Source organism: Opisthocomus hoazin, chromosome 28 (genome assembly GCF_030867145.1).
Source record: "Opisthocomus hoazin isolate bOpiHoa1 chromosome 28, bOpiHoa1.hap1, whole genome shotgun sequence".
Lineage (NCBI taxonomy): Eukaryota > Metazoa > Chordata > Aves > Opisthocomiformes > Opisthocomidae > Opisthocomus > Opisthocomus hoazin.
Window position 1 is genome coordinate 5,244,970 of NC_134441.1, and position 23,218 is coordinate 5,268,187.

At 42.2% G+C, this 23,218-nt stretch overlaps 3 protein-coding genes across 4 annotated transcripts in view; 2 read left to right on the top strand and 1 right to left on the bottom strand.

Annotated features, from left to right (window-relative positions):
* The first annotated feature begins 287 nt into the window (after positions 1-287).
* Positions 288-9,726, top strand: KCTD9 (potassium channel tetramerization domain containing 9). Of its 2 annotated transcripts, XM_075444758.1 has the most exons (12): positions 288-386; positions 1,919-2,040; positions 2,695-2,738; positions 2,909-3,005; positions 3,493-3,551; positions 4,149-4,277; positions 4,916-4,983; positions 5,086-5,181; positions 5,619-5,768; positions 6,139-6,244; positions 6,519-6,652; positions 7,447-9,726. In XM_075444758.1, the coding sequence occupies exons 1-12, from the start codon at positions 339-341 to the stop codon at positions 7,561-7,563; spliced, it is 1,170 nt and encodes a 389-aa protein (XP_075300873.1). In that variant the 5' UTR covers positions 288-338; the 3' UTR covers positions 7,564-9,726. The 2 variants fall into 2 exon arrangements, with proteins under 2 accessions (XP_075300873.1, XP_075300874.1); XM_075444759.1 differs by lacking the exon at positions 4,149-4,277 and having other exon boundaries at positions 311-386.
* A 2,472-nt stretch (positions 9,727-12,198) lies between these two features.
* Positions 12,199-15,971, top strand: GNRH1 (gonadotropin releasing hormone 1). Its single transcript, XM_009940871.2, has 4 exons — positions 12,199-12,239; positions 12,691-12,832; positions 13,513-13,608; positions 15,621-15,971. The coding sequence occupies exons 2-4, from the start codon at positions 12,692-12,694 to the stop codon at positions 15,645-15,647; spliced, it is 264 nt and encodes an 87-aa protein (XP_009939173.1). The 5' UTR covers positions 12,199-12,239; position 12,691; the 3' UTR covers positions 15,648-15,971.
* Positions 15,972-16,120: 149 nt separating this feature from the next.
* DOCK5 (dedicator of cytokinesis 5) overlaps positions 16,121-23,218 on the bottom strand; it is an 85,719-nt gene continuing 78,621 nt past the window's right edge. Inside the window, exon 52 of the mRNA XM_075444577.1 lies at positions 16,121-22,632. Within this exon, the coding sequence (XP_075300692.1) occupies positions 22,531-22,632 (102 nt within the window). The 3' untranslated portion in view covers positions 16,121-22,530. The remainder of the gene's footprint in view (positions 22,633-23,218) is intronic.

Below are 23,218 nucleotides of genomic sequence, written 5' to 3' on the forward strand. Positions count from 1 at the left end.
TTTGAAAAAAAAAAAAAAAAGTCAATTCAACGGCCCGCGCCCACGTGACAGGCCGCACCAATCAAGGGCGAATGTACTGCCAGTCATGCTTTATGCAAATATGCGGACTTATTCCTCCCTTGATTGGCTACCGGCGGCGCTACTGCCGGCCGGCCCGCCCCCCCCCCGGCGTTTCCCCGCCCAACCCTCCCGCCCGTCCTCGCCCCGCTACTCCGGCAGAACGCGTTTTTTATTGGACAGCGGGCTCGCCTCGGCGCGGCTGCGATTGGCTGCGGCTCATGTCGGTCAGTGATCGCTGCCTTCCGGGTTTGGCGGTAGGAGAGGGTCGGCGCCGCAGCATGAGGCGGGTCACGCTGTTCGTTAACGGCAGCCCCCGGAACGGGAAGGTGAGGGGCGGGCAGGGGGGCGGCCGAGCGGAGCGGGCAGTTCCCGCGTTTCGGCGCCGGGACGGGTCCGCCGCGCTGCCGACGGGGTTCCCGCCCTTGGTTCGGCGGCAGGGAGGGAGGGAGAAGCCCTCAGCCGCCCCTCCCGGCCGCGGCGGAGGAGCCCCGCTGCTCCCGCCGCCCGCTCCCCGGGCTTGGCGGCGCCTGCCGGGGCCCGGCCCTTGCGGTGCTGAGGTGCCCTCAGTGAACGCCGAGGGGCATCGCGGGGAGCCTAGGCTGCTGGAGGCGCAGTTCAGAGCCGCCCTCACGCCACGGACTCGGGCCCTGCGCGGGGGTCCCGGGTGGCGGGGGACGCGCGCGGGTTGAACCCTGCGGGACGTCGGGGCTCTGCGGTGCCCAGCCGACCCCGCACGCCGATGCTGTTGGACAGCCGGCCGATACCCTGCTCCGCCCCTGCTCTTCCGGCACAGCCTGTGCGGTGACGGCCCCGAGGGAGAGCAGCTGCGGTTCCAGGCCCGGCCAGGGCACAGCTGGCCTAGGGAAGGGCCCTGCGGGGCAGGTCGGCTCTTCGCGATCCGCGGTCCCTGATTTTTCCCATCTGCGCCTCCGGAGAGAAGGCAGTTACTGTGACGGCAGTGTAATCTTTGTTTTTAGGGAGGAGAAATAAATTCATAAGAGGTTCTCCTTCCCCTCTGCTCTGCCCTGGTGAGGCCCCATCTGCAGTGCTGCGTCCAGTGCTGGGCTCCCCAGTTCAAGAAAGGTGAGGAGCTACTGGGGAGAGTCCAGTGCAAGGCTACGAGGATGAGGAGGGGACTGGAGCATCTCTCCTGCGAGGAGAGGCTGAGGGAGCTGGGCTTGTTCAGCCTGGAGAAGAGAAGGCTGAGAGGGGACCTTAGAAATGCCCATAAATATCTGCAGAGTGGGTGTCAAGAGGATGGGGCCAGACTCTTTCCAGTGGTGCCCAGCGACAGGACAAGGGGCAACGGGCACAAACTGAAGCAGAGGAAGCTCCAGCTGAACCCGAGGAAGAACTTCCCATTGGGGGTGACGGAGCCCTGGCCCAGGCTGCCCAGGGAGGCTGTGGAGTCTCCTTCTCTGGAGATATTCCAGCCCCGCCTGGACGCGGTGCTGTGCAGCCTGCTCTGGATGACCCTGCTTGGGCAGGGGGTTGGGCTGGGTGACCCACAGAGGTCCCTTCCAACCCCTGCCATGCTGGGATTCCGTGACTCGGAACAGAAGAAATATTTCTGTAGAGAAATAAATAACTGTATCATAATAGTCCTACAGTACCAGCACTCCTTCTCTTGCTGCTGCCACTGCAGCGCGCTGAGTTTTGGCAAGAGACGCGCGAGTCACCCCGCTTCAAGGCAGTTATGGTTCTGGCATCAAAGCTGGTCTGTGCGTTTCCTTTCTTCAGTAAAGATCCACACATACCTTCCTCCCCCCGTAAGAAGATATTGATCGCCCTGGTAAGAAGTCTGAATTGGCAGAAACTGTATGAACACAGAGCCTGTAGCTACCTCTCTCTTCCACAGGTTGTGGCTGTGTACGGGACTTTATCAGATTTGCTGTCTGTGGCTAGTAATAAGCTTGGAATAAAAGCGACCAGTGTGTACAATGGAAAAGGTGGACTCATTGATGATATCGCTTTGATTAGGTAAGGCTTATCCAATAAAAGTCAAATCACGGATGTGGATTAAGAGACTTACTAGCCTGGTAATCCTCTGACCTTAATCAATAACCAGTGCTTTGCCTAAAAACAGATCTTCTCATTGCCAGCCAGTATGCCCAAAAGTGCTTTCACACCGCAAGGAAAAATAATACTGTCTTTTGAACTTCAAAGCATTTCTGTCTTGATGAATCAGAATTTGATACAAGCCGTGTTTTATGCCTTTTACCATCCTCCTGTATTGACTGGCAGTGCAATGTATGTCCCAGGAAAATCCCACTGTTCTAGTCAGCCCTTGGATGAGGGTGTTTTGAAAAGGAGACAAACTCTAGCGTTGCTTTGGCTTCGTAGAATGCTCCCAGAGTGGGGACAAAATCAACTGTTTTGTGAAACTAAACTGTTTGAGTAACAGAAGTGATCCCTACCTGCTTGATACAGGTAACATCTCTAGTGAAGTCAATTGTATTACAGTCCACTGGAACCTGCAAAATTAAGATAAAAATCAGATACTGAAGTTCTAATGGCAACTGATTATCATTTAACTGAAATTAATCAGGAGGGGTTCCCACTGTCACTTAGATGAACAAAAAATTATGATTAATCTTTTTTTTTTTTTTTTCCTCCTCCCCTTCCCCATTTCAGGGATGATGATGTTTTGTTTGTCTGTGAAGGGGAACCATTCATTGGTAAGTCTCTGTAATTCTTAAGTTTAACCTTTTGTTTAATGGAAAGAGGTTTTGTTTTGCTTTAATGTGAACCTAAAATGTTATTTTCTGGTGTTTTCAGAAGATACCTCTTACCATATGAAGGATTCACAAATAGTCACCATTTTTCTAGTAATTACTGTCTTTCATAGATCCTCAGACTGATGGGAGACCTCAAGAAGAACTAACAGGGTCACACACAGATTGGCTAACGCTCAATGTTGGAGGCCGATACTTCACCACTACACGGTAAAAATTGGTTTTGTTCTTAAAGGACTTGATTTCAGTGAAGTAGTTACAGCAGCTGGTAGTGTACGTTCAGTTGGTGAGGCTTCAGATGCTCTTGCAAAAGAGCTAGAAAATTAACTTACCATGGAGTAGGAGGTCTCCGACTTCTGCAAATTTGTCTCTATTTCATATTTGCTACCACAATTTTGCAACAATTCTTAAATAGTTTACATATGAAGTAGAACTGGCGAAAAGCCTGAACAGGCCTGGATTTATCATTGGAATATCTCCATTAACAAAGTGCTTTGTATTTGAAATACCTTTACGATACCTCAGGTCAGAAACATATTTTGTTATCGCACTATATGAAATTAAATCAGTATGGTGTTGTAGCTGTTGGCATGCATATCACACACCAACAGCAGAAAATAGACTCCAACCAGCAAGTTCGTCTCTTGAGGAAGACACTTGATTGTAAAAATAAGATTGTGCTGCCTTTGTTTTCTAGGAGCACTTTGGTTAATAAAGAACCTGACAGTATGTTGGCCCACATGTTTAAAGATAAAGGTTAGTATATTGAAATAAAATTCATTTTTTAAGCCAACAAATTAGCAAAATAGGCAAAAGGCACTATCAAGTTGAGATTCTTGTTCATATGTTAAACTACCAAAAGTATGTTAGAGCATCAAAGCAGAACGTGTAATCTTTTTTTTATAACTTTTTATTTCTCCGTTGCCCGTGTATTGCTTATCTCACAAACTGAAAATATAACTACCATCCACAGTTAATATTTAGGGGTCTTTTTTTGTTTGATTTTGGATTTTCATCTTATTATTGCATTTTGCTCAGTTTTGTCAACGGAATCAATGAGCAAACAGTGTATGAGGCAGCCTTTAGGAAATGGGGACACACTAAAATCTTAATGCTGCATTTATTCTAGCAATGATCTTATGTATATGATAAAATGTTTTAGTTATTTATAGCACAAGCAAGTTTGTTTTAAGGGGATTTCTCCCTGCCCCCCAATTCTCCTTCCCTTTGCCTAAGAAACGCCCTTTCGAGTGGAATGTTTCATAATCCAGTACCCTTTTCGTAGTAACAATCTGAAGCAAATGCTCTTCTATTAATACATCAAATTTAATTATATATATGTTGTGGAAACAGATGCTTGGGGAAATAAGCAAGATCATAGAGGAGCATTCCTAATTGACCGCAGTCCAGAGTATTTTGAGCCAATTTTGAACTATTTGCGTCATGGACAGCTCATTGTAAATGATGGCATTAATTTGCTAGGTAGGTATTACCTGTATGACATCTCCTAAATTATTACTCTTTAGAGGTTAAGCTTTGCCCTCAGGTAAACATAAAGTCAGTGGGACTTTTGTATGCTCATCTAAGTCTTTTGGGATTTTCCTTTGGTGAATTTATTCTCAAGCATTGCAATTCCACGTGCTTGGTTTAATAAAGATACACTGTTTAAATGTACTTATCTTGAGATCATTAAAAATTCTCCCTACTGGATTAATATCTGGCTGTAATTCTGGATTTGGTATCTTTAACCTGATACTGGTGTTGGAAACATCCTTTCTGAGTTATTTTTTCCTTTTAGCTGCAAGCAAGCTCGCTTTTCCTCTGTCCAGTTACATCTAATATAATGTATGTGGTTGTCATTTTTACTAGTTTATGCATTTCTTTGGGACTCCTTAAACTTTGACAAGAGATCTGTGCATCTTTGTTAGTATAGCTAAAACATATAAAAGATATAACAAATAGGGAAAGTCAGTTGAACTGATGGCTCTCAAATAGTAAGGATGGATTAACCCACACTTTCTGGCATGCTCCTGGTGTGGCTGTAGACTCCAGCGAGGGACGAAAACTGCTCTCGTGTTTAACGGCTCCCTGTAAATAACAATACTGCTTTGTTTTGTTAGGTGTTTTGGAAGAAGCCAGGTTTTTTGGTATCGATTCACTAATTGAACATCTAGAAATAGCTATTAAGGTAAGCTGTTTTCTTTAATAGATAAATGCACATGTCCTGCTCTTCCAGGCAATGTATAATTTAGGCCTATCCGGATTAGCTTTAAAACAACTCTCTCAACAGAATTCACAGCCAGCTGAAGATCATTCTCCTATATCTCGAAAGGAGTTTGTCCGATTCCTTCTGGCAACCCCAACCAAGTCTGAGCTGCGATGTCAGGTGCGAAAATGCAGACTTTGTCTTGATCTGTAATGTCAGTGTCTGGTGGTGAAATATCCTGCAGCATCAGGTGACAACATGAAATTCAAGCAACGTATGCTTGCTCCCCCTGCTTTTTAATTGAGTTTTGATTCCAAGCTGTGGCATAGGGACCGTAACATGAAATTCAAGTGTACTGTTTGGGCTGCTTTTCCTCTCTAGATTGAAGGTTTCCTGAAGGAGCAATTTGTTAAGCTATTCTATTTAAATGTAAAATGCACTAGCATAACCAAGGACAATGCTTGATAGCTTTGCATTTACATTTCATTAGTCTTATGTTGTAGAATAGATGGTCTTGTGTGTGTATCTGTATATATTTATATACGCATGTACATACACATGATGCTCTTAACTGCTTTGTGTTCAGAGCTACACCTCATCTTCTGTTTTGTTTTTAGGGTCTCAATTTCAGTGGAGCAGATCTTTCACGTCTAGATCTTCGATACATAAACTTCAAGATGGCTAACCTAAGCCGTTGCAACCTAGCGCATGCCAACCTGTGCTGTGCAAATCTTGAAAGAGCTGACCTCTCTGGATCAGTGCTTGATGTAAGAATTGTTGTGTCTTGAAAAGTTGGGGCTGTCCTTCAGTTATTTTAAGGGAAGAGGAATTGGAACAAGCAGATAAGCGTAAACCATGTAATTCTTCAATATTTTCTGCAATTCTTCTAGTTAGATCACTTCAAAAGCTTTTTAAAGCTATTTTAAGGAAAAAAAAGGCAGTAGGTGGGAATTATCTGCCTTCCTGATGACAGAAGTAATAGTATTGCAAGTTTGTACTCTTCCTCACAGTAACAAGGCTGTTGTGCTTGAATAGGATTCACTTCTGAAACAGAAATGAAAACTGTACTCTGATTATTTTTCAGTATTGTTCGTCTTTGCGCTTTAAGAGTCTCATTGACATGTCTGTCTCTTTCAGTGTGCAAACCTTCAAGGGGTAAAGATGCTGTGTTCCAACGCAGAAGGAGCATCTCTAAAAGGGTGCAATTTTGAAGATCCGTCAGGCCTTAAAGCTAATTTGGAAGGTAGGAAGTTTTTGCCTGTTAGGTACTCTGTGGAAGTCGAACCATGTGTTTGCAAGTCTACATGGCACGTGAAAAGTTTAGCTGTGGTTTGTACAATCCATGGTTTCATGAAAAGAGGCCGCAAATACCAGCCTGAGTGTGTGACCATATAATCATTAAATTCCAAGTTCTACCTTGACCTTTATCTATTTATATGGCTCGGAGGAAGCATCATTCTGGAGCTACTGTGTTTCTGACTGGTTTTCCTCCTAAAACTGCTCTTTGTGTGTTTCAGGTGCTAACCTGAAAGGTGTTGACATGGAAGGCAGTCAAATGACAGGAATTAATCTAAGAGTTGCAACGCTGAAAAATGCAAAACTAAAAAACTGTAATCTTAGAGGAGCAACTTTGGCAGGAACGGATTTGGAAGTGAGTTGTCATTCATTTCATATACTAACTAGTCAGCTGGTAAAATCTGGGGGATTGCTGGCTTTTGGCCAAGTTCTGCTTCAAACCAGATAGAGTGAACTAGTCTTTTTTCAGTCTTAGTGAGCTATGGGTGATCTAAGGAGTCACACTTCACTCTTGCCTCAGTGGGGAAGGTGAGTCTAAAGTCTTGGATTTGGCAGCACCTGAAAGCCACAGGAATGGCTTGGATCATCTCAAAAGTGATGCGTGGAATTACTGCGAAACTTAACTCCCCCTGTGAGATCCTGCCACCACTGACGAACTGAAGTGAAATGAAGTTGCCTGGGTTTGTGCGGTTTTTTTTTTGATCCTGGGACATCATTAGTAGAATAATGATGGAATCTTACCTGACTGGTGGCGTACGATATGGTGCTGTCCCTATTAGTTAGAAAGACAAACTAGCTCATTTTGCAAGCTGTGTACATGGCTGTTCTTGCCCAAGTACTAGAGAAGTACATCTGGTGAGACTGCAAGAGGTGGCTTCTTTCTGGCTTTGTTCAGCAAGCATTAGTAACTCCTGGAAGATAATTTGATATAAAGAGTGTAAGTCTAACAACTTAAAAATAAATCCAGTGGTTACTGTGAAAAGGAGCTACTCTCTTACAAGAAGTAACTAAAACTCCAGTGATACGCTAGAAGGTTACACTGGAATCTATGGAAGTATATATGGTTTCTGTATAAATGTAGTTACGGTGAAGTTTTGAACTAAGTTCTGGGTATATTCAATTAACATTTGTTTTTCTTTTATCCTTTAGAATTGTGATCTATCTGGTTGTGATCTACAAGAAGCTAATTTGAGGGGATCTAATGTAAAAGGAGCTATCTTTGAAGAGATGCTGACACCTTTGCACATGTCTCAGAGCGTCAGATAGGGAAGAGAATATGCGGAAGAGGAAGGAATCAAAACATTTATTGTGACTTTTCACCTCCTCCCCTTACTAAGTTAGAAGTAACGGTTATTAGACAACTTACATTTGCAGTAGTGCCTAAGTAAACTTTTCTTTGATCACTTCTTGGGGAAGGAGCTTTTGTTTAGGAGGTAGAAACAGACACTCTTTCTACCTTTGTGAACTGAGTGAGGAAGTGGGCTGGTTCTAGAACCAGAATGTGTGCTGGTTTGAGGGAGTGGTAAATAGATTCATTGTTTAGCATTGCCTCACTTTGGAATGCATTTTAATTTATAAAGCACAATATATGCAATTCTATTTATTAAATCTGTAGCTGCAATATGAATAGAAAATGTTATTCATGTATAGTAGCAACAAAGTTCAGGTTTACAGTTAGACTAGTGTATTTACAGTTAGTTTCTTAATTCATGTAGTGTATTAAATGGCAGATGTGGCTTAGTCAATGTCCACAGGATGTGTTCAGGTACTCTTTTCTTCTGGGGTGAAAACAGTAGTTAACTGTCATCATACATAATACATTGCCTTGCAGTAGCTTGAATGCAGGTATAGAACAGCTTTATCATCTTCTAAAATGTGCAGTGGAAGCTGCTTCCACTGAAGGCATGTGCCTGCACAGCAGATGTAACTAAAACATCCCTGTTCAGAAATTGGATGTCTTATTTAATCCTTTACAAATTAGTGTGAAATTGCACTATCAATCACAGCTAGTAAGAAAAATTCTCTTGCTTTCAAATGTCCTAACCACTCCAAACTGGAGTACCTGTAGATTTTTCATTCTTTGTGGGGAATTACATGTATGTAGGAAAACACAATTCTGTCACCAAAGTGGAGAGAGGCATTGGGGCCACAGCACGTTCTCCATCCTCCTGTTGTTATTCCAGTATATGAGTAAGTAGCACCTGTTTCCCCTTACTGTTCTATGCAAATACTCTTGTACACTGAATCCTTGGAAGCATGGGCATAATCCTTTTACCAGCCAGATTGTAGAATAACACTTTGGGCCTGCTTAAAGTGGCCGTAAAAGCATCTTGCAGAGGGCAGAGTGCCCTTTCCACAACTGCTTTACCTGTGAGCAAATACAGAACTGTGTGACTCCTGCAGTGCAGGAAGCCTCACGGCATCTCTAAGTGGTGGTGCACTTCATTTAGTAAGCTGTTTCCACTGTAGTATCAGTCTAGCTCTCATCTAACAAAACATTTATTTTATACACAATCAAAAAGCACATTAAGAAACTATACCAAAAAAAACAAAGGTGCATCAAGAACTCTTACCTCAGATGCTTACGTAAAACACCCCAAAGTTAAAACTAGCCTTGAATCTAAGGAAATACAGCTATTACTGGAAGTTAAGAACCAATGCATCCTAACTTACAGAACATGACACGGTTAGCAGTGGTTCGAGTTCCATAGTCACCTCAGTGGGTTGCCTTTTACTTGCAGTGCGGATTTCCTGTCGTCTGAACAGAAGTGGTGTTGTCTCAGTAGTTGTCATGAAAATGCTGCTTTGCCATCAATCTGGAAAGATTAGATCAGGACAAGTATGTGATTTGTTTGGGGGGAATTACAGGATTCTCCCTTACTTTCAACTTGGGTTAACTCAGGCATATGACTTGAACTTCTTGGACTCAAAATCCCACAGTCACGTGGTTCAGAATTGGGATTTTTTTTTCCTCCATATTCCCAGACCTCTTGATCTGGCTCTAGGACACTACCGTATCCTCGGTGAAATGCACCTATAGATTCGAGGGAAATATTTCAGTGTGATTTTGGAGTCCTTTCTCCCACCTCATTGCTTTCACTGAGAGTGATGTATATGTTGCAGTAGAAGAAGATTCCTAGGGCTAGAGAAATAAACGAATTATTTTTCTTTATCATGTTTTGTAGCTGGCAGACGTAAAATATTGTATGGAAAAAATCTATTTTCATAATCACTGTGTATAAAATATATTTGAACTTTCACTGAAGCACTATGTTTTGAATAATCACAGCATGTGGCAACATTCATTCACAGATGAATTTAAGGTACCTCTTTTGTTATGACAAAGCTGTATGAATAGCCCAAAGCGGCCTATTCAGAAAGTGCAGGTTCCAGCCTAAATTAAAATGCGTTAATAAAAGTATGAAATAAAAAGCATCTTGGTTGTCTTTGTTTTTTTAAATTGTCTCAATCTTATCTGACTTCTATGGGAAGGACGGCAAATTAGAAGAGAAGGCAGCTTTTAACTTCGATAGCTCCTTGTAAAAATATTGTAGCTAAAGTTGGTTTTGCCTTTAATGAGACCTTGACTGTCACCTTAGCCTGACTTGTATGTAACCAGGTCTTTCTCAAATGGACTGCTTGTTGCAAACTAGGAATTACCCATGCTTGAGTACTTACTCTATGAGAAGACCGAGTTCTATGTGTCCTTCCTTCTGCACAAGCAACTGCACTGTGGTAGAAAGCAAAGAATTTTTGCTTTCAAGCATAAAGCTTACCTGCTAGAAAAACAAGTAAGTGTACCTTGTGCTGTGGGGATTGCTGCAATGTTTCCAATGCGTTCAGTTTGAGAACTTCGATGGGGGACTTGTCATTTATCTACAACACTTTTCAGCTTTTCTTTGTCCCCACCCTTCATATCTGCTTAATAAAATAGTTGGAGTCAGAAGTCATTAACCACAATTTACATTTACATAGGTATTCCAGTATTTAAAACACTCTTTCTATATTCGAGATTATCACAGAGCACAAGCAGCTAAACCTCCTTAATTAGGAAGTGCTAAAGCACAGAAGAACCCCTGTCCTTCTGTCTATAAAGTGCTCATGATTTCAGACTGATAAACTCTGTGGCACAACAGAGAATACAAATACAGCACACCTGTGTGCGTGCTACAGAGCACCTTGAGAACAAAAACTCTAGTTCTTTCTTTAGTTTCTCACCTCCAGTAGATGTCTTGGCACTAGGAATGCTGTCTCCAAAGCCTAAGAGACTCAATAGGTTAGGAGCTGCCTTTCCAACACTTCTGATAAAACAGAGGTCTTGATTCTTGGATGGGAATCCACAAACTCAGGTTTTCCTGACAAGTCCTTGACTTCCATGTTGGTACTTAACAGCACTGGCAAGCATTAACATTTCTTTCCCCACAACTAGTGCACGTGAAGGTCTGGGAGCCCTTCTGAAAAGTGTACATCCACCACACTCCAGCGTCTGAAAACTAAAGAGAGGTCACATGACAAAACCCCAGCTTCACGCTTTGATTTTTTTGAGAGCCTAACAAAACATATGTGTTGAAAGCTGTTAAGGGCAGGCTGCCATTAGACCGAGCTTAAAGTGGTGGGTTAATAAAAGGTGCAATTATTGGGCTAAGCAGGCCCCCTTCCCTCTTTAAATGTCATCCCTCAGGATGAACAAACTCTTCTATCTTTAAATAATGTTAATTTTTGCTAGGCTCATCAGGGAAGGAAGGAGTCTTAAAACACCGGTGCAGGGAAATCTCTCTGCCTTCTAAAGTGATGTGCCTACGCTGAAGTAACATTTCTCCCACTGAAACAAACTATTTTCACAGCTTGATCAGTTTATCAGCTGAAGTTAAACGCTGGCCACTCTTGCCATGAGTAGGAGGAGCATTAGAGCAGGAAGAATTACTCTTTGCTAGAGTCACTAAATCCTCCAGAAATTATTTACTTACTAAATTACTTTTAATCCATTAATCTCAAAGAGGTCATGGGAGAAGGAAGAGAGAATGTCTGAAGAACAAACATGATACATTCAACTGCACACAAAAGAGTGCAGAGCAAGTCAAAATAGCAGCCAGGTTGATAAAAAAAGAAATAAATTAGTGAATTGAACTCCTGCATGCAAATAGCTAACAACTCCTTTATAAAACTGCAGTGCATAAATTCTCAGGAATGAAGAACACGCATATGCACACATATGAAAAGAAATCCAAAATAACAGCAGTGTCTGGGAGTCTTCTTCATGAAAGAGACTCCATTGTGACAACGAAGCGTGTTTACAATCTAATACTCTGGTCCATCTGATCAGTTCAATACTACTTTGCATTTTATAAAGCAAAGAATATCCAGGCACCTTAATTTAATTATTAAGGGGGAAGACTTTCAAAGGAGCATGTAAATTGTTCTGGGCACTTGTGCGGTCACAGGCTTTGTTTACGCACCAAAGGACCATTTCCTTCATGCCTGATATACAGAGATAGCCACTAAGCTGAATTCCTCCTCCATTTCAAGTCCTGTCAGCCCCTCTCAACAAATTCAAATTCATCCAAGAACTTTTACTTAAAAATTAGCAGTCGCTGAAAGAAAAGACTGTGTATTTTCCATGGGCAACACCAGTCAGCTGGATTTGAATGTCAGATTTATAGCCTCTTAAAAGAAAGGCTGTTACTTTTATGGCTCTTAGAGAAAACAGCTGAATTTAATAACCACACCAGGGGTGTTCCAATTATGTGCTTTACTTCTGCTGCATTACAGCAATTTTAAGAACAAAATTGCAGCCTGTGAGATAGAATTAGATAAAGTTACCTGCTGTGAAAGGTTTGGCATTGGGGTGGTTGTATATAAAAGCTGAGATGACAAGCGTGCTTGCAGGACATTTCCAAGCGGAGAAGAGCTGGAGTTATTCTGCAACCTCTCTCAGCAAGCAGGTAATGTGCTTGAACAACATACTTTTTACTTATTCAGTGCTTACAGATGCTTGTATCAGAAGAAACTTGCATTAGACAAGACTGCGAAGAGCACTTATTAAGGAGCAGAGACATTAGAACAGCAACGGGCTAAACCGAACACATCTGTCAAATATCCACAGGGACTTTCATGGAACCTTCAAGGTCCACGCATTCCTAAAACTCTAAAAGGGTGTTCAAAAATCCTAATTCAGATCTTCATCCAAAATTTTCAGATGTTAAATCTCTTTATAATGAGCCAATCCACACTTGGAGAGACTTAAAATCCAGCTGTGGCTGACACGTAGGCACAATGCCACTGGGGCACAGATCAGAACTACAAATCCAGAAATGTAACATTTTCTTAATTTTAGGAGATAAAAATGGAGCTGTAATGTCGTTATGATCAGAACGATGTTTTGTTCTCTCACAGAATGGAGAAGTCCAGGAAGATCTTTGCTAGCGTCCTCCTGTTTCTCCTGTCTGTAGAAATCTGCCTGGCTCAACACTGGTCTTACGGCCTGCAACCAGGAGGAAAAAGGAATGCCGAAAACCTGGCAGAATCGATTCAAGAGGTAGGTTCTGTAAAACAACCCTGCTGCTTTAGCTAGGATCCCTTATCTGTAAAAGGTGCAGGCAAAAAAGAGGTGGCGTAGGCTTTACTGTACGTATATGTGTATCCCTGTCTGTTTCCCCTCCAAACATAAATACATATGTATATATACATGCACATATTTTTTTAAAGTAGTAATTGGAAATAACTGGCATTAGGGTAAGATACGTTTGACAGCCTTGCACGAGGAACAGCGCTGTCTGTTGCTGACAGAGAGCTTGGCAGCCTGCTCTAAAGCAGAGAGATAAGTCTGAGTTCCAGGTTAAACCTGATTTCATCTTCTCCCGGAATTTCAGCCGGGCTGTTTTATGACAACATTCGCCCACTGCGCTGAGAATGGGGCAATAGGCAGCTGCTACATGGTAAATGATTAGATGGTGAGCACTTCAATGACAAAGCACATATGAAAGGTTCTGTCCACCAGTGGTGTTCCCGTCCTCTCCAATACTTCATGCGTAGTCCCTCGTAACAGCAGTTCTAACATCCGGATTGTAAGTTTGCTGTGGCACAAGTATAGCACCTGGGAAAGAGGTGAATTCAAGCTGTGCAGTGGAACAGTTTCAGCTTCTGTCTGTAACTAGGGTAGAGTTGCTTTAGCAGAAAAATCTCCTTTCATGAAGGCTGTATCACTTCCTAATCCAGATTGCAAATGAAATGGAAAAATTAGGGGAAGTGCAGAAGACTGAATGCCCAGGTTCCTTCCAGCATTCCAGGTTCAGCAATCTGAAGGAAGCCATGGTAAGTAACACGTTTTTTCTTTTATCACTATGGGAAAATTAGAGGACCGGTCCAGACTGGGAACGTACATGGAGGGAAAAGGGTTGTGGAGGAGGAGGAAGAAGAGCCATGTAAGTTTAGTTCACATGGCAATACTGGCTCTGCCCTTATTATCTGCATCATTCTCAAGTACCTCAGAGTTACAGTCCTAGGACAGGGCTACATTATTCTTATGCTCCTGTTGTAGTGATGTCCTTACTCACTAAATTAAAAACAAAATAAAGTCAAACGCATTCGACCTTAATACAAATCTATGCAGCATTCACAGATGCTTAACTTCAAAAGCGCGCTGTGCCAGCTGAAGGATCGAGCCATATGGAAGCTGCTGCTCCCAAGGTCCCTAGACTGGGAAATGTATTTTCCATTAGATGCTCTAATGCAATGACAGCAGAGATTTCACATATGAACTAACTGCCATAGGAAGAATACTCTCAAGCAAAAACGTGCTCTTTAATTAATACAGCAACACCTCGATCAGGCCAGATGGTCACCACTTTCTGGGAAGTGTCTCTGAGCTGTACTAGAAGTCGAAACACTCAATCTCTACTTCATTTTTGAAGCAAAGACCAAAAGCTTCCAGAACACACTCCAGCCTTTCACTGAGGAACCTGGCCTGAAAAAAGGCTCATAAGCAGCACCAGTAATGCAGTAATGCAGACTGGTCAAGAGCCCGACTTCCATTGAATTTTCATGCAGAAACTACCTAAAATCCAGTATTATTTTTAGGTCATCTTTAATCCTATTTGTATTGAACATAATATAGAATATTTGTTCATGACTCTGGCTTCCAATAGCACTAATTGCAGAATGAAGAGCCAGCAACAGCAGCTTAATATATTTAGACTTTTTTTTTTTTACTGCAAGAGAGTATGTTAGGCAGGAAAAGATACCAGAATAATTATCAGGATAGTTGAAATGAGTCCTTGATACTTCTTGCTCACTGAGGGAAACTTGGCCTTTCTTTGCAGAGCTGAAGGCACCCCCCTCAATCAAATTCTTAGGTTTGCTCAGAAACTGCTGGTAATCTTGCACATAAATGTAAAAACTTCCAAGCCTCTGCATTGAACACTTAGTTTGCATGTCTTATTCCTGTAGCATAGCCTGAACTATGTCGCCTTCTTATTTCTACCTGCTTAATGACATTGAAAACAAATTAAACTTCTTCCAGATGCAGCTCTTCCAATGTAACACATTCCTGGAGTTGCTACAGAATATTATGCAATGAAATGGGAGGTGTCTCGAAAGGTCCACCCCATAGAAAAACTTCTCAAGTTACCTTCATCATTTCCTGGAGAAGCTGGGACTGAGCACAAACGAAAATACACCTAGCTAAGGCACAGAAGGCTAAAAAAGAACATATTCAGACAGCACATCTATCCAAAACACCTCAGGCTTTCAACTCAGAGGTAGCAACATCAATAAATATTCAAGCAGGAGACGAGATCCAGTAGGATGCGACACAGGCACATGATTTCTGTTCAGGCAGTACTAAGGTACACAGAGAATGGTAACAGGGCAACCGTGCCACTCCGTAATGACCCTGTAAGACTTCTGCAAGCACAGCTTTCCCGTCTCTGGTGTCTTGGCCAACTGCTTAAGCTCACAGAGACATTCTATATACTGACACTTTATGCAAGTTCATGGTTCTTGTCCTAAAGCACCGCCGAAGTGTAGTGTTCAACAGCTGTTGGGTTGCACTCCAAGAACTGCTGCAGTGGTGGACCCCTTAACAGATGTGAAGTTGGTCATGCACTTTGGGATGAAAAGGGCCATTATAAGTGTCAGTTACATTATACCGTATGATCAGATCCATGGGCAGGTGGCAGAGAGATCATGTCAGGTCAGATTTATGTCATTCTAATCCTCCTTCCAATGGAGATCACAATATCAATATTTTAGCATATGACCAGGCTTTAAAATTCCATCAAAGTTATTTCTTCTCTTTAAAAAAAGTGTATGATGTGTGTTTACAGGGAAGTCTGATTGAAGAAGCAGCTTGACGAAAGGAGATTTAAACCCACAAAGCCAAAGGGAACAATGGACCCAGAACAAAATTTCAAAGCTACGTTAAAAACAATTCCTCTTCAAATGGCCTCTGCTTAGATTGTGTTATGTGAATAAATACTCTGAAGTTGCATTGAAGTAGCAGAAATAATTGATGTGTAGATTACTAGCTTACATGTAAAAGAGAACACATTCTAGCCCAGTGGCTGGGACTCGGCAACACAGGGTCTGCTTTGTGTCCTGCAATGAAAACTTGGACACGGCAGCTTTTGTTTAACATGTACAATGTCTAGACAAAGGCACTGTCTGATCTCACTAATCGCTGGATAAAACAGTAATACAACTTTGTTAAAAATCAAGAATAAACTTACTGTTGGAATGTAATTCCGCTTGCACTTTAGTAGTCCATGTATGAAAGACTTTTATATGCTCTGTTTTTACTGGTTCACTCATAAAAACTACATTTATTTTAAAAAGGTATTTACAAACTTTACAATAGTTAATGCATTTTAAAAAACATGAAAATTTATACACCTTGCTTTACAGACTTTGTGAATCATATGTCATTTACCCAGAGATGCAGACTCCCTTTCCAAAGCTTAGCTCCTACTCTTTCTTCAGAGCCAGTTTAAAAGCTGGATTTTTTGCTGATTCAATGGCAGAGGACTAAAAGAAAGAGAAAAAGAGAAAGTATTTGCAGTCTGCAGAGGTGGGTTTTATAACTAAACCATCACATCCAGGATCTCAAAACACTCACAAAAACATGTTACACAATATCCATATTCTCCTGAATGAAAGACAAACATGTCCCAAGGTTTATCACGTCATTAAACCTTTACAATACCAACAATGAAAAACTACATCAATTAACACCATGCATATTGGGGCTGAATTTCAGAGGTGCTGAGGACTTACGCCTCTGTTTGAAAGATACAAAAACTGCAGACCATGCCTGCGAAAGCAAATTCAAAGTATGCAGTCATGCACGTCCAGGGATTTCAATGACAGCTTTAAATCAGAACAGTCAGACCAATATGGCATAAATGGATGCCTTTCACCTTTTGTTAAGCTCCTCTATACTGCTTTGTGTACTCTCTATAGTATAGAGACTGTATATAAATAGTACAGAGCATATATATATATATACACACCCACACATACTGTCCTAAAGGTGCTTTAATGTTAATTGGAGCAGAATTAGGTGAACCTCATAGGCTTTTTGGTCAATGAAATCACATAATTTTTTCACTTTTTCTTTCTGATGTAGTCCTAGGAAAAGCTCACCCTAGTCCACTAGGTAATCTGGTCTGCAACAGTAAATATAAAATAGAGAAGTTTTTAATTTCAAAGAAAAAAAATGAAAGAAGGTAGCAGTAATGGGTCAGGAATGTTTTCACTATAAAAAAAGATTAAATTACAGACATCTCAAACTTATTTCCATTTACAATTATAAAAATAAATAAGGAGGAAAATTTGAGCCATTATCACAACAAGTCTAACTCACTGTTAATCTGTGGAACAAACGCTGGGCTGCATGGTGTGAAGGTTATTAGATAGATGCAGGTTCTCAAAAACCACTGCATATACATTATCGTATTTTCTGCCACTGCAGATCACAGAGCTGTTCTCACTGGAATCGGTGTCCTTTCCTAATCCAATAATCCACTGAAATGGAAAGCTGTCTGTTTCTCTCTTCCCCTGACGTGGATTAGAGCCTGTAACATTTTTAAAGGAATTTATCACAGCATGACAAATTTTAATTAAAAGCTCCAGAAAACAAGTGTTGAGCATATTTCTCCAAAGAAAAAAAATCCTCCAAGACTTGAAATTTAACACTAGCTTTGAACAGCATGGCTTTGAAATGGGATTAGATTTTGTCTTCTCTGCAGACTGGGTATTTAACTTGTTTTATTCAAAACTATGAACTGGCTAGAAACGCTGCTGTTTGCTTTCATTTCTGGTATGCAGAGATGACATCATTATGGACTGTTCTCCTACTCCCATTTTAGCCCTCCAGTTTGAAAGACATTAACACAGAAAGATGATTCTCATTTTGTAAAGTAAGTAGTGGGACCTTAAATTGTCTCTGAAAATTAAATCTCAGAACTGAAGTCAGGTAGGTACCGTAGCAAAGAGCAGAACACTTTAAAAAATGGGGTGTCGGGTGGGATTTCTCTTAAGGATGTGGGCACTTAATTCCACTTAATTAAAATCAGTCAGGCCCCATGCTTATTCACACACTTAAATGCCCAACTGCCTTTAAAACTCTGACACTTAGAAGACAACGCTTTTTTCTAAAACTGGCACGAAACCCTAAATTATTTAGGCACAGTACAGAAATGCCATCTTGCACCTCTAAGCAGACCACGCTGACTTATATCAGCCAAGAACATAACTCTTCACATACCACAGTCAGTAACGCACTTAAGAAGCCTGAACTCCTGTTTGTGAGTTAGTTTGCCAAAAGGCAAGAAGGAGCAGTGGGAAGAGTTTACAGCACTTCAGACTCTAGAACAAAAATAATGATAAGAAAGAAAAAAATCCCTCAACCTTAAACCCCTTTCGGCATAAAAAATTTGCCAGTGAAAACGCTCAAAATATCTCGGGAAGGAAACTCTCCTTACTCTGTACTCTTCAGGCATCCCTTCCCTCCAGGGAGGGTGATGCCTCAGCTACAGCAGTCACCAACTGGCCGGACAACAAAGGCGGCAAGAAGCAAAGCCTGAACTGCGAGGGCAGCACACCAAGATAAAGCTCAAGGACCCTGCCAGGTGAGACAGTGCAACTGCAGCAGAGCATCCACGGAGATGGTGTCTTCACTGCTTTTTAAGGAGCTGGCTCTATAGCAAAAGCCAAAGATCAAAATACAAATGAAAGGCCTGTTTCAGCCACTGCTCAAATTACACAAAGCACCGAAGCTCCCTACACGTCTGCCAGCGCTGGGATGGGTTACAGCCACCACCCTGCTTGTTCCCCTGACTCTCCAGGTGACTTGGGCATCTTGCTAGCTATTGGCACCCAGATCAGCACACATGAGAGACAGCAACTGTTCTTATTCCTAATGGCTGGCAGCTGAGCGATCCAAGGAAGGAAAGGAGAGGAAAGGATAATTAACCACTTCCATGCCAAGTACTTTGTTCATAAACCTAGTCTATAAAACTGCAAAAAAAAGCAGAGCCGTCTCCTCAAGTTAAAGAGCATTACGTAAAGGGTCTTTAAAGACCAGCTGAACAATTCTTCCCAAGGTCAGACTTCCTCCCATGAGGTTTGGTTTTTTGCATGGGCTATTTCCCTCCTCCAGGAAAAAAAAAAAAACCCCTCTGAGTCTACAAGTTAAAGTTATTAAAACAGATCAAACGGGTAGGGAAATAAGACTCAAAAAATGTTACTTGGAACCAAAACACCCAAACCGGATTGCTAGCTTGTTTACCCAGGACAGACAAAGCATTAGCTGGGCTTCCAGCAAAGTCTCCTTTGTTTCTGCTGACTTACCAAAGGAGTTAAAAGCAAACCTGCTCTGCAAAGGAAATGCACCTACAAATGAGGTAACAGGCAGATGCAGCACAGGGGAAGGCACTGAATTAACAATAGGTGGTGTTAATATGTACTTTTGGACCATTCAGACCACATCCTGCTGTTCTGCCCACAGCAAAATTCTCACCAAAGTTCTTGTTCAAGTAAAGAGTTTCAGAGGATCTGTTAGTTCACGTGTGCAGCAGAAGGAAGACAGTGGTTATAAGAGGAGGAAGAAGCGGACAAAAAATGAGACAAGAAAACCCTGTGGTTTTCAAGTCAAGCAGTGTCTATGTCCAAGAACACAATGTGGAGCTGACAAGTCCTACAATGCACCAGAGAGACGGGGTGAACCACGGCCAAGCTGTCCAGAAAGGTTTCAAAGATTTCCCCCGAGAAGGCAACAGCCCAGAAGACGGCTGAACGTGCACTGCAGCGAACATGAGTGCAGATGTATGCAATGTGACTGCAGCGCAACTTCCAAAATGTCTCCAACCTGTTTTGTGATGTGAATCCAATATGACCCTTTGATGAAAGCAATCTGTTTCGCAGAGCCATGCAGGCAGCAGAGCAGACGTGGCTTCTGCAGGTTTCTTTAACTGGAGTCACGCTGAAGCCAAAGCAATGTACAAGAACAAAAGAAAGGACTGCTTCGGTCTGAACAAAAAAACTCTAGGGTTTCAGCGGGTTTGTTCTGCCATGAAAAAGGCTTTGCTGAGAAAAGCTTTCATTAGGTTCAACAAACTTCCGTTTTTCAGTAAGGTAATAAAACCCATTTCAGTCCTGTGAGCAGAATAATGGTGCAGTGGCCTGCAAAAATACCCAACCCAAGAGTATTTGTATTTACTACTGTGAGCAACATCCTCAGAAGGGTTTTTAGTGTGTTTCCCCAACTCCAACCAGATAATCAGAAGCTAAATGACAGTTACAGTCAAAAAGCAAAATGATTTCCTGGAAGAGAGCGCCCATGACAGAATCTTCATCAATACAGACAACAAATAAACAGGCTACAAGCTGTAACCAAACAGCCAAAGTTTTGTATAGGTTCAGAAATAAACTTGGATCCAAATTCCTCACCTGGTACCTCTTTATGACGAGTTCTAAGAAACTCTGAATTTTCCAAAAAAGTTTGAATCTGAACTTTGCAGACAAACTGCCAGGTTTCCTGAGTTCCATAGTGAAAGGGTACAACCACCACCAGCGGGTTTTTTTCCTTCCTCTGGAAAATAGCAGTGAAAAATAACGGCCACAACGAAGGCTACATTTATAAATAGGCCAGGCACACAGGCAGAACAGCACAGCAAGATATTCTGCCTGAATGTGATGAGAGAATATTTCTTACAAATTAGGAAAAACCCAAACTTCACTGGCTTTTCAGCTGCTGGGACTGTGGCACCAAGAGGCAGCTGCAGCTTTGGGGGGATATTTAAAGAAAGTTTCAGTTATGTAGCTTGAAAAGAAAACAGTGAAGTTCTTCACAATGCATTAGTGCTGAAACTGGCGATTTAGGAAGGTCCTGCTCCATACAGCAAAAAAAGAGCTGCTCTATCTTTGGAGTCATCTAGACCTTCTACGAGTAGAAATACACTTTGCAAGAGCATTTTGAAGTGACTTCTTTTCTGGCTTAGGTGCTGCACCTGCTCCCTGTAAGCCTGCTGCAAAGGGCAAGTCCCCACCGCAGAGGTGCGGCCCTTCTCACAGAGCTCAGAGACCAGCAGCTCTGCAAGGTGCAAAGCGGATCTCCCAACGTTAGGAGTATTAATCACAAATGGCGATGCTCTTGATTTTTACCAGCAAGCTTCCAGGGCCAGCTCAGGCACAGAGGAATGCTGTGTCTAAGGCCCGTCTGGTCCATAAATAACAATGATATTTGTGTTGAATTTTCGGTCACTATGCAACCGTGAGGACAGGTTATTCTAATAGTGTGCAACAGCCTTTTTCTCCATGGATCATGTGGATTTAAGAACATTAAAACCTAAATCACGTCATTTTTTCTCTATACAAATAGAAAGACTGATGCTGACATACAGACAGAACAGGGAATAAATAACTAAAAGAAAAATTAAACAGATTATCCCATCCTCCAAGGAAAGAAAAGCTGCAGAGAGCTGGAGTAGTCCAAGGAACCAATCCAAGTAGGTGGCTAATTGTCAAGTCTTTCACGTGCATCCCAGATCTAAATGTCTCCTTAAAGTCTAGTGGCTGTTCAAAACCTAGATCAAGGGAGGCTATAAAACAAAGTGCAAGTACTGCCACAAATGGCTGCAGGAAAAAAACAAAAAAAAAGAGGATGAGAATTGTGTGAATTTGCCCAGCCAAAGTAAAGGTTACAGTAACTATCAGACTTTGTTTCTGAGGTCAGGATGCATAACTAGTTTCGCACACTCCATCCTCTCAAAGTTGCTGGTACCAATACAGTGCTGCTATCAATGCAACTTCTATTCTTCGAACACATTCACAGAAGAGAAGCAACTTTTTACGCCCTATTAAAAAGCATAAAAATAAAATACTGTACCAAGTCCCAGACGCAAGAACAAACCAACTAGATAACATAATTCAGGGAGGAATATCAACTGCTCTGTAGTGTTAAAACCAGAATCAACAGTGAAATTATGACAAAGTATTGGTGAACCTGAACTCTCCTTTGGGAGTGAGCAACTGCCACTACTCGAGCAGAGATGGTGTAAGGCAGAATGTCTGCACTTCATCTTAAATACACAAGATGACTAGCAGAAAAAAAACCCCTTCTTATTCTGCTAACAATGCTCAGGTCTCTGCCTGCAATCAAGAATCTCAGGAGACTGCACATCACACACCGGCACCTGACATCCCAGGAGCCGACATTTCACAATTTAGGAATGGCTGCGTTCTGTTTCACTTCATGCAAATCCTGGCTGGCGACACCAGAGGGGCAGGCGGAGGGATCGGTGTGCAAGTACAGCAGTCAAGCTGTAACGAGCTTCTGTGAAAACACGGTAGGACACATCTCCTACTGGTGTGGCTTACCTTGTTTCAGACACTGGTGCAAATCACTGCTCTGACAGATTTACACTAGGAATGAGCTGCTGAAATTGCATCACTGAAAAAACTTGGGACAGACAAGACTAAGACAGACAAGAATTCCAGTAAGGCGACTTCTCCTGCAATGTCATTAGTGTCTCAGTACTGGAAAGTAAACCAGAATTTGGGAATACAGTCACAGTAACAGTTCCTCTTGGTATTTTCCCAAAGAAAACTCCGAGGAGAGTGAATGGAAAGGCAGGTGAGATCACTAGTCTTTAGGGTCAGAAAGCCCCAGCATGTCAGTATAGAGAAAGCAGCCATTTCACTCCAGGTGCTTGCTGTCACACCAGCAAGTGATAATCCTCACTGCAGTCCTTGCTCTGAAGAGACAATGCTGGATTTTCTGGTTTTTGGGGGTGGAGGGGGAGGTTTGGCTTCACGTCTGCTGGGTAGTGGTGGAGCAACCTGAGAAGATAAAACAAAAACACACAGAAAAATAAACCATCACTGGCAAGTGAAGACATTTTGCTTTACCAGACAAGAAATCCAGAAGGTCCTGTAGTACTTCACGTTTCTTTCAGGACCAAACCTTTGAATTCAGCTGCTCAGTACTACGTGCAATTGATGACAGGGGCAAACAAGGACACATCCCCAGGAGATAACAGAAGCAGATACATTTTAGTTGCTAGAATACGCTTTAGTTGCAGATATACTTCAGTTGCTTCTGACCTGCAGCCTGACTTCAAGTCAGAGCCATTTGTCCCTCTATGCCACCTTTTGTTTATCAGTAAAATTACAATAAACTGATTTCCCTCAAGGTTGCAAAATTAAACTATTTTTATCTTGCTGGTTTGATGAGTTGCACCAAGTAGGAGCCAAAAGGATGCTTCCAAACCACAATGGTACGACTAAGCCCATAAAATGGTAGCAAGCAAAGTTCTACTAAAGCAAACCACAACCTTCCTGCCCAGCACAGCGGCTTGCAGGGCGTTTCTCATTCTTGCAGGAAACACACCGATGGGTTCTATCAAGCTGGCTCTCTACTTGGTTT

What these genes read in the sequence shown, in the direction of transcription:
- GNRH1 (XM_009940871.2), top strand. Translation starts at nt 12,692, where the DNA reads ATGGAGAAGTCCAGGAAGATCTTTGCTAGCGTCCTCCTGTTTCTCCTG. An exon ending in TGGCAGAATCGATTCAAGAG is followed by an intron (nt 12,833 to 13,512) that starts GTAGGTTCTGTA and finishes TTCCTAATCCAG; the next exon opens with ATTGCAAATGAAATGGAAAA. An exon ending in GCAATCTGAAGGAAGCCATG is followed by an intron (nt 13,609 to 15,620) that starts GTAAGTAACACG and finishes GTGTGTTTACAG; the next exon opens with GGAAGTCTGATTGAAGAAGC.
- KCTD9 (XM_075444758.1), top strand. Translation starts at nt 339, where the DNA reads ATGAGGCGGGTCACGCTGTTCGTTAACGGCAGCCCCCGGAACGGGAAG. An exon ending in TGATGGCATTAATTTGCTAG is followed by an intron (nt 4,278 to 4,915) that starts GTAGGTATTACC and finishes TTGTTTTGTTAG; the next exon opens with GTGTTTTGGAAGAAGCCAGG. An exon ending in CCTTAAAGCTAATTTGGAAG is followed by an intron (nt 6,245 to 6,518) that starts GTAGGAAGTTTT and finishes TGTGTGTTTCAG; the next exon opens with GTGCTAACCTGAAAGGTGTT.